This window comes from Mandrillus leucophaeus, unplaced genomic scaffold (genome assembly GCF_000951045.1).
Source record: "Mandrillus leucophaeus isolate KB7577 unplaced genomic scaffold, Mleu.le_1.0 Scaffold293, whole genome shotgun sequence".
NCBI lineage: Eukaryota > Metazoa > Chordata > Mammalia > Primates > Cercopithecidae > Mandrillus > Mandrillus leucophaeus.
In genome coordinates, this window is record NW_012103065.1 from 1,136,496 (window position 1) to 1,154,004 (window position 17,509).

Here is a 17,509-nt window from a genome sequence, read left to right on the forward strand (position 1 = left end):
TCCGTCCCTGTGAACGTAGTCCTTATGCACTATTTCATGATAAGAAATACACATTTAAAGTGTACTGAATATCCGCTTACTGAGGTCTGAGCAGAAGAGCACTGAATTGTAGTCTTTAGAAATGCGAGGGGTCTTGGAGTGAATGTTTTCCCAGTTCCCTCATTTTATAATGAACGAGGCTCAGGAAAGTTTAGTAAAACATCATATTCAAATTTACAAAACGACTTTTCTCTTTTTCCAGTAAATAACAGTTTCCAAGGTATGAGGAAAACTGTTGGACTTAAACACAACTGAATATGATGTTTTCATTTGCAGAGTCTTGTTTTATTATACAGCCTTCCTGGTCAGTTACTTTCATGTGTTTCCCTTCCAGGTCATCTGCTAGTTGTTACCATGACTGACTTCTTCTAAAATGCTCCACTTACTCATTTCATTGTTCACTCAAACAAAATTGCCTTTAAGTCTGTACTGTTATTCATCATTTCTATTAAAGTAATAGTAAAATCATGAAAAGAGAAAGTATGTGGCCTATGTAAAGATATATACATTAATAAGATAACATCACAGGATATTCTACTGAAAACTTCTGTATTGTCATAGACATCTAAGACCACTGTAGTGTTACTTGATGTTAAAAAATACTCATTAAAAAATACAGATGTTCCTTTTTTCCTTCTTAGTATTTTTTATTTCAGTACATTGAAGCTAAATAAAGAGGCAGAAGTTCTTTTTTTAAAATCTGCTAGTTTCTTATAATTCACATTCATTTAAAATGTCACATGTCCCAAGTGCCAGTTGAGTGTTCAGCTGAAGGAACACCAAACACAAAGCTGTTCAATAGCTTTGGGAGGCCCTTCTGAAGTCAATGACTAATTTATATGACTATAATAGAGTCACATTATTCACACAGTATTAAAACCTATGCGTGTCCTACACCACATATTCACTAGTAAATATTCCTGGAAATGAAAATAATAAAAATGCTAGAATTAAGTGAGTTGTAGACTTATAGGGATTTTATTGTTGTTGTTCTTTTAAATTTAACAGATAGGGATATTTTTGTTTGTTTTTAACCCAGCAAGGTTAAGATTGATTTTAAGATTGCCACTGTAGTCATGGGCATCAAGTAGCTATCATCGCACAGCTGCAGAACTTTATAGATATGTTGACCCAAATTGAGCACACTCCAGTTGTCACTGCAGGAGATTGGATTAGAAAAGGTGTTTATGGTCTGTTTTTTTAAGGAAAATTTTAATATTTCATGTTTTTCTAAATTTCAACTTTTAAATACAGTGAAGGGTTAGATAAATCATTTGTTATCAGTTTGTGATTTTTTTTTTTAAGATTATGTTTAGTGGAGGTTTTTGGTGTCTTTGTAGAAATTCAAACTTTACAAGACTGTGTATATATCTCCTTAACTTTTACCCAACTCCATCCCCACAATACCAAAAAGAATTTTTTAAAAGATTACACAAGCAAAAGAACAATAAACTTATATTATTCTGTTTGCCAAAAAGTAATTTGTCTGCATTTGGTTTGCAAACGGAGTGTCCCATATCGTTATTGAAATTATTTTGTCTTTTTTATTTTCACTAAAAATTATATGATTCAACATAATCATTCTAAATAAATCTTTACTGTGAATTACGGATTAGGCTTTGCTTCATCTAACTTTATTGCTCTGAAATGGTCATGATAATAAAGCAGAATTTCTAAAATCATCTTGGAATAAAGGTTCCTAGTGAGAGAAAAAATAGTTATCGGTTCATCTCATAAAGAAATCTCACTGTTAGAAGTAGTGAGCACTGTTAAATTATATGCAACAATACTTCTGATTGCTTCCATAAATATTTTATATTTAATACATTTGTTGCTATCACTTGTCACTGATTTACAGGTGGTTCATGTAATTGAATTTTCCAGAAAACTAAAGCTTTATTTCAATTTTCATGGCTACTTCTCCCCAAGAAACAAACATTGACCTGCTTTCTTAAACAAAGATATAGGTCATAATTAATTTATCTGGCAACATTAGCTTTGTGCTTTAATACATGCTATGGTTTTGCATAGGGGCTTTTTTTTTTTTCATTTTCATTCTTTTCTTAAAAAAAAGCCCTCAGTGGACATTTTATAGTGCTGTCATTATCTCTTACTGAAATTGTTTAACTTCTTTTAGTCTGCTTATTACTATTTCCATAATATTAAATAAACAAACTGAGTACTCTGATTTCAAATAATCAGGTATGTCTGATCCGGAGAATATCATCATTTTATCTTAAAACTAAGAAGTGATTTTAATGACAAGGAAGTTCACTATTAGATTGGGACTTAGAATTTTTTTTTTAACCTAGTATACCTTAGATTCTGATTTTGGTTTTTGTTCACTTTGTTTTAAAGATTGTGTTCTAAAGCATACTTAAATTATGTTCAGCTAATGGCTTACAGTAGTCCCCCCTTATTTGAGGGGATATGTTCCAAGACCCCCCATGTATGCTTGAAACTGCTAATAGTACTGAACCTTGTATACACCGTGTTTCTTCGTAGGCGTACATACCTATGATAAAGTTTATAAATTCAGCACAGTAAGAGACTAACAACTAATAATAACATAGAACAATCATGGCAACACACTATAATTAAAAGGTATGTGAATGTGGTCTCACTTTCTCAAAATACTGTTGTATTTTTGGACCTTGGTTGACCACAGGTAACTGAAACTGCAGAGAGTGAAACCAGGAATAAGGGGGAACTACTGTATTTCTAACCAATATTGTCTGAGGAGAAAATGTGTGGAGTTGGAGTTAGCAAGTAAAGATTCTAGACCTCGGTTCCCCTAATAGGTAGTTGGGTAAACTTGGTTAAGTTTCTTAACATTCTATTACAGTTTTGCTCTGTTAGAGGCTTAAAAATAAAATGAGTTATTACCTATGAAAAATGTTGTAAAGGTGAGAACTCTATAAATAGTAATAAGTGGCAGAGGCAAATACTAAATCAGTTATTTGGTACTTAAGGCAGTCTGACTGTATAAAATTCACTTTTCATCTTGTTTAGGTGCACTCTTAAACATTTATTTCAGGACCATAGTTTTCACTTCCCTCCTAGGTTTTTCAAACCTGTCATTTCAGCATCCAGCAAATACTGGGATTGAGTAAAGTTGACTCTCACCATTATCCTTCCACGAGGTTCATTTATCGTACTCCATTTAGGCTTCTTGGTTGAGATTGATGTATTTAGTTGCTGTTTTTATTCGGTGACTTAAAGATAAACACAGGTTTGTCAGGAACCTCAGATAAACTTTGTCTTATTTTGGATTTTGAATTCTGTTGAATTACTATCATTGCTAGCATATGGTTTCAACTTTGCTTTTTATAGGTTAAATGAGCCTCAGATGAATGAGAGCAGAAATGCATTTAGAATAATTCTACTGGGAACTCTTGAGTGTGGTCATCACTGAGATATGCTATCTTTTCAGTAAAGTTATTTTCAAATTGTGTTCCTGGGCATTTTTGCAAATGGTAACCCAATTTAAATCATTTTAATTTACTATCATTTATTTTGTTCTTGTTTGATCTTTATTACCCAGCTATGCATTTTACATCTTAACTCTTTGATTTATTTTGTGGTAGAAACATTTTATTATATAACTTACCTGAATTTAATGAACAATGGTACCAGCTAAGCCAAAAGAATGAAGCTGCTTAAATGATCATAAAAGTAACAATACTAGTTGATGTACTCAGATTTGGTTTATAGGCCAGTACTGCTCTGTAGGGAAAATTCTTTTTGCCTGGGAATTAAATAGGGACTATTTTAATTAGTGCACCATCTAGATAAATGGAGCCTTTAAAAATGTACCAGTTTGCATAGTGTTTTCATTATATAAGTGGTTATTTCTAGGTTGTATAATGTAGTCTATGCAAATTTTAACTTTTGCTTAACTTTAGAAGATCTTAGAAAAGGAATAGACTATTGTCTTTATATTGTTTGATTTTGCTACTACTTTGTTCAGTAACCAACAGTGGTTCACTATTGTATATTGTATAAAAATTGAGTTTTTTTCCATTCTAAATTTTGAGGCCATTCAGTAGGATCACTCATTTATGTCATAGTTCAGTTCTCTCATTTTGTAATGTATCCTGATTTTACTTTTTATGCAAACGTATTTTACCCTATCTGAGTTTTATTTGCTTGCCCTACATTTTCTTACCTGAAATGGCTTCTTCTTTACATCAAAGCCTTGCTTATTACTTCTGAGGTAAAATAACATGTTTTAGTAGGAGGAGGGGTCTCTGTTCTCTGTCTTCGATGTCCGTGACTGTGGCAAATGGAATATTTACTCTTTGATCTCTGCATGCCCCAGTTGCTTCATGTGACTTCTCAGTGTTTACACACAGTGCAGTCCATTCATTTGTTTGCTTTAATGTTCTAAGTGTTCTTCCGTGTGTTAATGTCTTGTCTTTTGAGGGTACTTTTGTTTTTGCTTTTGTTTTAGAGATACCCTCCCTTCAATCAAAACTTTTAAAAACTAGCAGATTTTTTTCCCCTTTTGAGAAGTCCAGTTTGTGACATTGTTTTCCTCCCATAAAGTCCTTCTCTCCTTCCTTTTCATCACACATTTCCACAACTATTCAGAGCTTTTTTGTTAAAGAACTTCTCAGAACTTCTTGAACGTTTAATATGATGTTAACTCATTTCTCCTCTTAACAGAATGTTTGATGTGGGAGGTCAGAGATCTGAGCGGAAGAAGTGGATTCATTGCTTCGAAGGAGTGACGGCGATCATCTTCTGTGTAGCACTGAGTGACTACGATCTGGTTCTAGCTGAAGATGAAGAAATGGCAAGTAGAACTACTTTAAGAGTTGAGCTTGAAACATGAAGAGCTGAAGGTGTTGCCAAGAATTTTTCTGAGAAAAATTCTTAAATTCTTTCTAATGTCTATAACAATTTGAAAGTACAGGGTCTTTCCTCTAACCTTTCTATTTGCCTAATACAAGAGAAATATACTAGAGAAGCACAGGTGGATCTTGAGGAAAAGGAAAGCATGGAGAGTCAATCTCACCTCAAGCCTGTAAGCTTAACTATGCATTTCTGTATCTGATATCAACATAGCACATGGAAATATATTTACATAGTAGTTCAAGATCCCTTTTCTTAATTTGTTACTTCTATTAGTTTAGTAAATCCTTTTTTTTTTTTTTTTTTTGAGATGGAGTCTTGCTGTGTTGCCAGGGTGGAGTGCAGTGGCACGATCTCGGCTCACTGCAACCTCCACCTCCCGGTTTGAAGCCAGTTCTCCTGCCCCAGCCTCCTAAGTAGTTGGAATTACAGGCACGTGCCACCACACCCAGCTGGTTTTTGTATTTTTAGTAGAGATGGGGTTTCGCCACATTGGCCAGGCTGGTCGCAAACTCCTGACCTCAGGTGATCCACCCACCTCAACCTCCCAAAGTGCTGGGATTACAGGCCTGAGCCACCACACCCGGCCAGTAAATCTTTAATATATGTTATACTTTGTTGCTGCCCTGTAATTTTCAGATAGGTTTCAATGTACCATTAATATGGGGGAAGTATTTTTAAATAGAAATGTAAAACTTTAAGTTAACTTTATTACGAAGTGGGGAAAAAGGAGTAGAAATGTCAGTTTTGTACAGTTGACCCTTGAACAACAGGGGTTTAAGCTGCATGGGTCCACATATATGAGAATTTTTTTCAACCAAGCACATTCATGGGATGCAAAACCTGAGTATGCAGAAAGTCAACTTTTCCTGTACGTGGGTTCCACAGAACCGCCTGCTGGACTTGAGTATATGCAGATTTTGGTACCTTTGGGGGTCTTTGTACTAATCCCTCTGAATATACCGAGAGACGATTATATCTTTAAAATCAAGTCTATGAAATTATAGTGCAATGCAACACCACATGTTCGTTTCTCTCATTTCAGCGCTACAAAATGTATCAGTGCCCTCTTTGATGAGCACAGATCCTAGAAGTTCCAGAAACAGGAATTGGAAGTGTTCTTCCAGTATTTATATTTATTGTAATATTTAGAGTAATGGGCTAATTGGGTCTTAGCTTGTTCAATTTAATTTTATTAATCTTTAAAAACCTCTGTTTATCTTTTAATGGAAACTTAGATGAAATAAACTCTATGACGATGTCATTTCTTTTCACATGTTCACATTTCACATCCTAGATTATACTGTCCTGTAGCAGGATGTTCTCTGGCATAGAGCATGACATATAGTGGGCACTTAGCAAGTAAAAGTTGGATGCAGAAAGTGATGAAAGATGGTTAGACACTTCTCTCACCTAAAGTGAAAGTGTGTTCTGAAATGACAGAAATGTATTTTTGTGATATGTTATGTATTTTTCAATGACTAAACTCTGTTTTATTACAACACTTATTATTTTTTAAAATACTCCTTAAAAGTCCTTGCTGTTAGTGACCATTGGTTTTCTTTTTTTCTGTTACAGAATCGAATGCATGAAAGCATGAAGTTGTTTGACAGCATATGTAACAACAAGTGGTTTACAGATACATCCATTATACTTTTTCTAAACAAGAAGGATCTCTTTGAAGAAAAAATCAAGAAGAGCCCTCTCACTATATGCTATCCAGAATATGCAGGTATTTTACTTTTCTGGGAATAACTTGTCAAGTTACATATTTCTAATTGAAACTTCCCCTAAGGCAAGAATTCAGTTGTTAATTTAAATCTCTTGGCTTAGTGATTCTTAGACCTTTAACGGATATTATTTATCAAACTGCAGTTGAGCACAAAAATTTCCTTTAGATATGGAGGAAATTACTGAAAATAATGTATTCATTTTATGGAAAAACTGTTAGATAATGTTTAGTGATGACTCCAAGTTAAAATACTGTTTTTAAACCAAGTTAACAGATTTCATATCAGTACTGTGTGATGTACAATAAATAAGACATGTCTCTGCCCACCATCTAATCTCAAAGACAGACATACTTAAACAACAAGCAATAGCAGTGCATCCTACTGCTAAAAAGGAACATGAACGTTATTGTAAGGGGGAAAATGAAGATGGGATCATTGAGGCGGCTAACTCTTACAGAAGGGCAGGGAAGGTTTCGCAAGAAGCCTAAACTTTGGTAATGAGACTGTTAATAGTGCTTTAATTTTACTACAGTGGAAAATTCCATGGAGTGAGAAAAGTAGACCTGAAGTACAGTCCTGACTTTTCCATAATTAGCTCTATGATCTTGAACAAGGCAGTTAGTTCACCTAGGTCTCAGTATTCCATCTGTGAAGTCAGGAGTTGGGCTAAAACATTAGTTTTAGTTTAGTTTAGTTCCTTGGAGCACCTCCTGGGTTGCTGTTGAAGGTGGAGATGGGAGAGGGAACAGAACTAATTACTGCCCCCCGCACCCGCCACCTTATAACTTTTTCATTAAAGCAGAGTAACTCAGCTTTCATCTGGTTTCCATATCAAGTAAGGTTTTATTTTAGTGAAGAGCATTCAGTATGCCTTAAAAAACAGGAGTTTGACTACCACTGGTGTATGTAATCTCCAAATCTAGTTTGAAGAGTTTAGTTATTTACCGTCACTCCACTCTTCCTATTTTTTTAAAAAAAGTCTCAAGGATTTGTTTTTTTATAAACAAAGTTTTCCTGAGTCTTGTGTTGAGTAAATTGTGCGATGAGTATTCACTGCCATTTTACAGGGAAATGTTAAGACAACCCTGTGATGTCAGTGCTCGGGTATCCCTACCCATACAAATGAGAATAGCGAGGCTTAATGAAGCCAGAGTGCAGTTCCAGACCCAAATCCATTGTCCTCCTGCTCCTCGACCATTAACGGCTAGGCTACATTTAATTAAACATTCCGTGAAACCAAAAGGGGAGGGTTCTTTGGTAAATATAATCATGTTAATTGTTATAGCTCTTTTTGCGTACTGTGAAATTATACTTCAGTTCAAACTAATTTCACACAGTTACTTACTTTAAAACTTTGCTTTCTTTTTGGAAGTCATAGTCCTGAATCACTGTGTTCAGGAGCATTTTTTTGTGCTTATTAGAAATAAGTTATCCAGAGTCAAGATGGCTTATTTTTTCCCTTATTTGAATATATTTTTTAGTTTATTTTTATCATATTCTATGATGTAGCCATTTTGTATTAATTCATAGTACCAGAATCCCCAAATGAATCCATAAATATTGTATAGCTACAGGGATTTCAGAACAACTAAGAATATACTTGTTAGCTCTTTCCTTGCCAAGTAGACTGTGTGTTTAGGAATTTTTGCTTGTGTTTTGCTTAATAATCCCTGACTTCAGAATCTTTGCACAAAAAGAATATTACATAATTCTTTCACATCTCCAGAGTTAAGATTATTATTTAAGATCTCCGTGGCATGCCCTAAGTATTGATTCAGTTGCTTCTTGCTTCAGCCGCAACTCTCAATTTCCTATGGCTGTGGAAGAACCCTGTGTAGCCCCTAAGCAACTTGCTTGATTTATCTCCTGTCTGCTCATGTGTCATCCTTCTCCTCCTCTTCTTTTTACTGTATGTTGCCACTTTACCAGTTTCATCTGCAGTCATGTCATCTTAGCTCTCTATCCTTTCGTAGTCATAGCTATTCTCAATAGGTTAAATTTTATGGTCAGCCCTAATTTATCTCTGGAGCCTTAGATTTGCATTACCAGCTGCTTGAACATACATGTTTTTTTGTTGTTTGTTTGGTTGGTTGGTTGGTTTTTTAGCACCCGAAGCTCAAACAGAACTCCTCTTCTTGTTAAAACGCAGATCTCTTCTCTTTCCTTTTTGATTGTGTCATCAGCCTCCCAGTTCTTCATTTTTGAACCTGGTTATCACCTGTGCTTACCTTTGTTCAGGACAATTCTATCTCACATAAAAAAAAATACCATATTTGCTCTCGTGTCCCTGCTTTGCCATTCTTTTCTTAAGACTTAAAATCAGAATGAAGAATGTTCATTCATATGTGTTGTACTTTGAGGGTAATCTAGCTAGCTGCCTAGGATATATAGAGCAAATGGAGGTAGGCACTCAATGTAAGCTGTTTGGCTGAAATGTATTTTAATTTAGCAGTTGCATTAGCTTCTGTGGGCCAACAAGATGCTGTTAATTGCTTTAAAATTTTGGAGAACGAAACTTAGGATTTAGTAAAATTTGATTTTTTAAAGTATGTGATTTCTAGTGATATAAAATAGTTAAAATGTAAACTTAAAGACGATAACTTTATTACCTTTTTATCCCTAATAAAAATCTCATAATCTGTGTCATAGCACATTACACAACATTCCTATGGGCATTTGTCACATTGTATTATACTGGATTCTGTAAGATATAAAAGGAGTATGGGGCTGGTGGGGTATGATGTTTACTCTTGAGGAGTTCACATTCTAGTTTAGGAGACTCAACACTGAAAAAGAATTTAAGACTATAAAGCAGTATAACAAAAACTGAAATAGTTATTTCTAGGAGGAGACAAAAGTTTTTAAGTGATAGAGAACCTAGCTAGATTTGATTAATTAGGAAAAGTTAGATGGAGTGCCAATTTTGAGCAAATGTGAAGGCAGGCAGAGATCTCAGCCGGTAAAGTAGAATGAAGAGGAAGTACTGCAGTACCACAGGTGGCAGTTTGCATGTTGGGTCCTCATGACATGGACCTGGGTTGAGCGCCAGTGTGGAGGAGAGGATCTCAGAATGATGGCACTGCAGAGCAGGCTGGATAGTAGAAGACCTTGAAAGCCTGGCAGATAATTTTGGATGATTAATTTTTTTATTGAAGCATTACATACAGCATTACATTGTATACATTATGTATATTATATACATACATACGTACACACACACCCTCAGCATAAGTGCATTTTTAAAGGTGAACATACCAGTATCCACCACTCAGGTCAAGAAACCAAACAGCTTCAAGACCCCAGAAAGTCCCATCATGCTTCCTCCCAGTCTTAACCAATCAAAACCTCCCCGCAACACACACATACACACTCACATCCCATACACAGAGTAATCACTGATGACCCACTGATAATCACTGAAGACCTTAATGAAAGAACGGACACAAAGGAAATACATACCCACTTCACATGTGCCACAGACACTATTAATTGGTGAGACTTTTGTCCTCACCAATTCATTTTTCAAACAGTGTTGTATCATACAGTATATGATCTTTTTGCATCTAGCTGCTTTTGCTCAATAGTTCACTTATGAGATTAATTCATGTTATTGAGTATAGCAGTAGTACTTTCATTCTCACTTCTGTGTCTTCAGTGATACACAGTTCTGTCAAGTGTATATCTAGAAACTGAATTGCGGGGTCAGAGTGTGTGTGTGATTATCTTTAGATATTGCCAAACAATTTCTGGAGTGTTTGTACTCAGAGGGAGTCTTTTTTAGTCAGTAACCTGAAAGCTGGAGTGTGTCATTCACTTTTTTTGTAACCTCATACTCCTAAACATCATTGTAGACCTTGGTACAATTTTTGAATAAAGAAAAATGAGTGAAGAATGCTAATTAATGTATATATAGAAAAGGGAGGAAAAAATACTAATCAGCATTCAGCCAACATTTTTTGATCCACCGTTGAGCCAGAACTGAAATAGCATGCCGTCATCAAGCATCTGAGTTGGGGTGTAGAGGACAGAAGATAAGAGGATAAAAGATCTGGCATTTGGAGATTGAGGCAGGAACAAAGATCATGATGAACACGGAATGCCATGTAGAGGAAATTTTTTGTTTAATTTTAGGGATAACTTACAGTCATTAAAGGTAATTAACATGGAGTGTTTTTCATTTAGAAGAAATAGTGTCTCCCATTCTAGAAGGGAAAGCACAGTTAAGGAGTCCATGAATGAAGCTGTATGAAACTGACTTCAGTTTTGTATGTATGAAACTGACTTCAGTATTTTAAGCGGTTATTTTAACTTTCTGCATTATGTTTCTTTCCTTTTTCCATCTCAGGATCAAACACATATGAAGAGGCAGCTGCATATATTCAATGTCAGTTTGAAGACCTCAATAAAAGAAAGGACACAAAGGAAATATACACCCACTTCACATGTGCCACAGATACTAAGAATGTGCAGTTTGTTTTTGATGCTGTAACAGATGTCATCATAAAAAATAATCTAAAAGATTGTGGTCTCTTCTAAGTTTTGCAGTTAATGGTAAAATGCATTTTCAAACCAAATGAGTACTTACATATGGATCTCTGTAGACTAGAGTCTTGCAGCAACACAGAATGTAATATAAGGCAAATGCATCTGGGACCTGACCAAAGTTGTTCTGTTTTGTTTTTTTAACTGAAAGTAACAGAAGGACCTTTCTTAAATGTGACAGATGGTCCTGCAGTGTGAAACTGAAGGACAGTGTTAAAGCTGGGCTCTAGTATATTGATGATTTCTGCATAAGTGTAAATATGCAAATGTATGTATACATGTATTTATGACTTTAGTTTTCGACATTATTTTTAGGTTTTTAGAGTGGCAACTTAGGATTCTAGGGTGATGGCTTTGGAAATAACATAAATAATACCTTGTACTGAATGACAGACTATTACTATGTTTGCCAGTTTTAAACAGCTTTATTTATGTTCATGTCCTGTAAATTTTTAAGTATAGTAATTAATATTAGGAAACATAACCCTTATCTTGATTATATGTATACTTGTATTAATAAAAATGTTATTTGTACAAACATTGCACAGACTATTTTAATAACATGATTTGTTCTTTAAATTTTATGTGTTTTCTTGAAATGTTCTTAAGATGAATACACCTGCCTTTGGATCAATTATTTAAACATTGTGTGCATTTTGATTTTTCCTACTTTAAGAAAATAAAATAATTTAATTTTACATTAGATTCCACATTAGATTTGGTTTGAAAAACTAAAATTTCAGATTTTTTGAGGATATACTGTCTTAGACTTATTGTAAACACTTAGTTTTTATTCACTTGTTTTCACTCTGAATTTTAATATTTGGCTGATATTAATGCATTGCCTCAAAGGTGATGTCATCTTCATTTTTATACACTTTAAATAACTACATTTTTGTTTATAACTAAGTTTTGAGGGATCCTAAGAGCCTTTTTGTGGGTTAAAAAAACCTGTGGGCATAATGAATTTTGAGACATTGGTGAGGCTTTTGTGTATTTCCCTTGAGGCGTCTCTTGTACCTAGCATACATGATAGCTCCTCGTTGGGAAGGTAACAAGAAGGATCTTTGAATACTCTATTGCTGATATAATACAAGATTTAAATTTATACATATAACTAGTTTCAAATGTGATTATCACATTATGTTAAAATTACTTTTTTCCCTTAGATGTTCAGATTTCTCCACTTGCTTGAGTTTATATTATTTCTTTTTCAATTATACTATTATTTCTGAGAATGAAATGGACAATTACACTTAGAAAATGAGTACTAGTATTTAATAAGTGATTATGCTCAAATAAGTGTTACATATCACTAGATACTGAGCTTTGATAGAATAATTTTCTTTTGATTATTCATGATGTGTCATCTCTGACCTTGTTTCAGCAAAGTAAACAGCACTCCCTACCCCTCCCCCCTTTTTTTACTCATCTTGGAAAAAGTTAGTCTTTCAGTACATGTTGCTGGTAAGTAGTTTCCAAGTTATATGTTGTCCCTGGGTTGAAGTATATTTGTTGAATTGTGTGTGTGTGCGTGTGTGTGTAACCATAAACTATATTCGTATCTGTTTCATTTGGAGGATTTTCTTCTTTGTAATGTAAAGAAATTCAAAGTTATCGAAGTTCCTTAAATGTGTTAGCTTAGATTCTTTATGTGCCTTTCATGAAAGATATGTTTTCTTTAATTTTACTGATGGACCTGTAATATCCACATTGTGAAGCTATGTATGAAATTCAACTATAATATGAATAAATTTGAATCATGAGAATTATGGGTTAAAAAGCCACAAAGAAGCACATTGGTGACCATCATTAATGAAATCCTGAACTTTGTGTAATTGTGTTAATAAATCCTAATAAATTTAAATTTTTAAAATTTTACAAACCTATTGGCTAAGTACATTTTGGATTAGAATTTAAGTATCAGTCTTGTATCTTCATTTCTTCTTTTTCTGTGCTCTTTACAATTTCAGCTACTTCAGAAGCTCAAATTTTCCCTGCTCCAAGCTATGAGATGTGATGCCACTTGTGGAATTGCCTTCTTGATATCCCCTTCTGAGAATCCATTGCCTGCTTTAACTCATTATATTCAAAACTAAATTCATCATCGTTCTCCCCTTAAACCAGTTCTCATCCCTGACTTGGCCATTTTTTTCTACTAAGTACCATCATCATTTATTCCTTCAATGGGGAACTTTTTAGCCATTTGGAACTTTTTTTTTTTTTAATTTAAGGTCTGGGATACATGTGCAGAACATGCAGGTTTGTTACATAGGTATACATGTGCTGTGGTGGTTTGCTGCACCTGTCAACCCATCATCTAGGTTTTAAGCCCTGCATGCATTAGGTGGAACTGTTCTTATTCCTCGTCTCCATTTCAGTTTACTGACAGTTCTACAAAGCCTTAACATCTGTTTTTTGTTTGTTTTCCTTTCTATTCCTACTACTACCTATTCAAGTCTTTGCTAAACTTCCTCTTGAAATGACTTATTAATTAAATTCCCCACCTCCCATTTCTCTCTTCTTGAAAAACCTAGGTAGGTTGTCCTAATACAGAACTGTGGCCCTATCTCCTTCGGTGCCTTGATCTGCATTGACTCTGATTTAATAAAGTTAAATATGTTAGCCTCCCATTTAATGCTCTTCATCACCTGAGGCCTCTTCACTACTTCTTATTCCTTTCTACACTGTATCCAAATAGTGTCCTGTGCATAGCCTGGGCTTTCCTCCAAGTACTGTATTACTTACTACATGTGATATGCTTAGAGCAGTGCCTAAGTGTTCATTTGTGTCTGTCAATGTTAGTTTTATTAGGACTTGTAAAATGGCATGTAAAATTCATTGGCACTTTGAAATTTGGTTGTGATGTATCTTTTAGACTCCTCTGGCATCTGTTCTTCAGGGTGCCCTTTGGGGAACTACATAATTGTGATAGAGCTGCCAATCGCATTTCTCACTTCTCAGTCTGTAGGTTTAGACCTGACCAATCCGAGTCCTCCAGCATTGGACAAGTGAGCCAATCGTCGTCCCAGATGCCGTTCTTAAAGTCCCTAAAGCGCTTGTGGTTTCTAAAATTCCCTTCATTCATTTCAGTACCCTTCTTAAGTCTACTTTTATGCCTAATCTAGTTTAATCAAATTCAGTTTGTTACTAAAAAAGTACTGATTAAAATCCATATGCTCTCATTTAATACTGACAGTAACTAGATAGATCAAAAAAGGCTCAAAGAGGTGAATTAACTTGAGCAAGACCAGATCAAGGTTTTAAACCTAGGGCTTCTGACTGCGTGTCTGTCAGAGGACCCCAAAGAGGCTACCTTATTTCCAGAAAATGTGTAAGTAGTGTTTCACCTATCCCCACTCTGCCCTTCTGAGCTCCTCTGAGCCATAATACTTTTTCAGATTTAAAAAAAGATACTTATTAATGTCTTTCATCAGAGCTATTTGTTACTCCTTAGATTTAAAGCTACTTAGAGCACAAACAGTTACCATTTTTTACATCATTTGTTGTTTGCAGAACTACCCTACCTAAATGAATTTGATACTGTAATCATTATTACAGATGGTAGCATCATCATTACTTAGTGTGTTATGTTGGAAGTAGAAAGTGATGATGGAAATCATAGGCTCTGGCACCCAGTCTGGCTTCAAATCCTGGCTCAATTTCTTATTAACTGGGAAAATCTGGGCAAATAATTTAGTTTTGCTCTGCCTCCATTTATATCATCTGAAAAAAATAAGGATTAAATAATCCAACCATTAATTTTAATGGTGGTTGTCAGTATTAAGTTCACAGTACATGTTAAGTACCTAGAAGGGAGTGTGGAATGTATAAGCCCTCAATAAATTTTGCTGTTATCTGATTACAAATAATAGTTTTAATGGGCCTTTAAAATCATAATCAGTGTTTAACAAATGGTTGTTGATACGAGCTTTGAATGAAATGCCTCAAAAACAAAACTCACAATTCATTTTCATAATTAAAACTAAGTGTCTCACATTGATAATGATACTGGAAAATGAGAAAACAATGCAATCTCTAATCAACTTGACACTTCTGTCATTTTAATGTAACCAATAATATGAGAGATTCGATATTTTAATGTTAGGTTGGAAAATTTTCTTTTTCTTTTTTTTTTTTTTTTTTTTTTTTTTGAGACGGAGTCTCGCTCTTTCGCCAGGCTGGAGTGTAGTGGCGTGATCTCCGCTCTCTGCAACCTCTGACTCCCTGGTTCAAGCCATTCTTCTGCCTCAGCCTCCCAAGTAGCTGGGACTACAGGCACGTGGGATTACAGGCATGCGACACCACACCCGGCTAATTTTGTATTTTTGGTAGAGACGGGGTTTCTCGATGTTGGTCAGGCTGGTCTCGAACTCCTGACCTCACGTAATCCACCCTCCCCGGTCGCCCAAAGGGCTGGGATTACAGGCGTGAGCCACCACGCCCAGCCAAAATATTTTTAATTGATTAAAAATGAGATAATTTGAGGAAACATGCATAGAATACTAGGCAGAGACTATTTTTAGCAGATAAGAGTGCCCCTTTTAGTAAAGGAAGGTGTCACCTAGAAGAAAGTACAGGTGCTCCTTGACTTACCATAGGTTATGTCCTGAAAAACCCTCTGTAAATTGATAATATCTTACTTCGACACTGCATTTAATACACCTAACCTACCAAATGTAGCTTAGCCTAGACAAACATCTAGATGTGTATAAGAGACAGGTCTCAGCCTCCTGAGTAGCTGGGATTACAGGCATGCGACACCACACCCGGCTAATTTTGTATTTTTGGTAGAGACGGGGTTTCTCGATGTTGGTCAGGCTGGTCTCGAACTCCTGACCTCAGGTGATCCGCCCGCCTCGGCCTCCCAAAGTGCTGGGATTACAGGCATGAGCCACCGCACCTGGCCTGTATCAGTTTTTTTAAAATTTAAATTTATTTATTTATTTTTGAGATGGAGTTTCGTTCTTGTTGCCCAGGCTGGAGTGCAATGGCGTGATCTCGGCTCACCGCAACCTCCGCCTCCTGGGTTCAAGTGATTCTCCTGCCTCAGGCTCCTGAGTAGCTGGGATTACAGGCATGCGACACCACACCCGGCTAATTTTGTATTTTTGGTAGAGACGGGGTTTCTCGATGTTGGTCAGGCTGGTCTCGAACTCCTGACCTCACGTAATCCACCCTCCCCGGTCGCCCAAAGGGCTGGGATTACAGGCGTGAGCCACCACGCCCAGCCAAAATATTTTTAATTGATTAAAAATGAGATAATTTGAGGAAACATGCATAGAATACTAGGCAGAGACTATTTTTAGCAGATAAGAGTGCCCCTTTTAGTAAAGGAAGGTGTCACCTAGAAGAAAGTACAGGTGCTCCTTGACTTACCATAGGTTATGTCCTGAAAAACCCTCTGTAAATTGATAATATCTTACTTCGACACTGCATTTAATACACCTAACCTACCAAATGTAGCTTAGCCTAGCCTACCTTAAAGGTGCTCAGAACACTTAGATTAGCATACAGTTGGGACAGAATAGCATAAAGCCTGTTTTACAATAAAGGATATCTCATGTAATTTTCTTGGATACTGTACTGAAAGTGAAAAACAGACTGATTGCATGGGTACTGAAATATGGTTTCTAACTGAATGCATACCAGTTTCGCACCAACGTAAAGTTGAAAAATTGTTAAGTTGGACCATCATACGTTGGGGACCACCTGTACATAGAGTAGGACTCTTGAGAGCCTAAGGGCCACAGAAAATCCTTTTCCAGCTGCAGTGTCTATGGAGGGATTCTTATAATTAATTTTATTCCTGTGCAAACACACTATCTGTGTATTCTCTATTTTACTAGGATTTTTTGTTTTTGCTAAATTGGACATACAATTTTGCAGTTATTTTTAACTAAATTGACAAATGTTTGTACAATTTCAATGTAAAGCTAGTCTTCAAAATAAACCACTGTGAAGACTGGATATTACCTTGGATTTTCTGTTATTCACTCTTGAATTTTAATTATGTTCTGTGGAAACTTCACAGAGTTTTAACTTTGATCCTTCCTTCACTTTTGAAAATCAAGAATGAAGTAAGTCAAAGCTACTTCTAAACAGCTCTATCTTTAATTTCTATTAAATAGTACTGAGGTATCAATTTTGTAGCTTGTTCAATGCGGAGTATCCCAGCAGCAAATTCATTAATATGATTTGTACAGGACTCACTTTGCAGTATTCCATTTTAGTATAACATGTTTTCCTGTTTACAAATATAAGCAATTATCTTTCTATTTTAAGTGACCAATTGTCCTAGCAATCTACTCCACAAGGCAATTTATCTATAATAAATA

The 17,509-nt window shown here is 35.4% G+C and overlaps 1 protein-coding gene across 1 annotated transcript in view; it reads left to right on the top strand.

The window, feature by feature from the left end:
• Positions 1–13,052, top strand: part of GNAI1 (guanine nucleotide binding protein (G protein), alpha inhibiting activity polypeptide 1) — an 82,474-nt gene extending 69,422 nt beyond the window's left edge. The window contains exons 6-8 of the mRNA XM_011986096.1: positions 4,708–4,837; positions 6,475–6,628; positions 10,975–13,052. Coding sequence (XP_011841486.1) covers positions 4,708–4,837; positions 6,475–6,628; positions 10,975–11,165 — 475 coding nt within the window. The 3' untranslated portion in view covers positions 11,166–13,052. The remainder of the gene's footprint in view (positions 1–4,707; positions 4,838–6,474; positions 6,629–10,974) is intronic.
• The last annotated feature ends 4,457 nt before the right edge of the window (positions 13,053–17,509 follow it).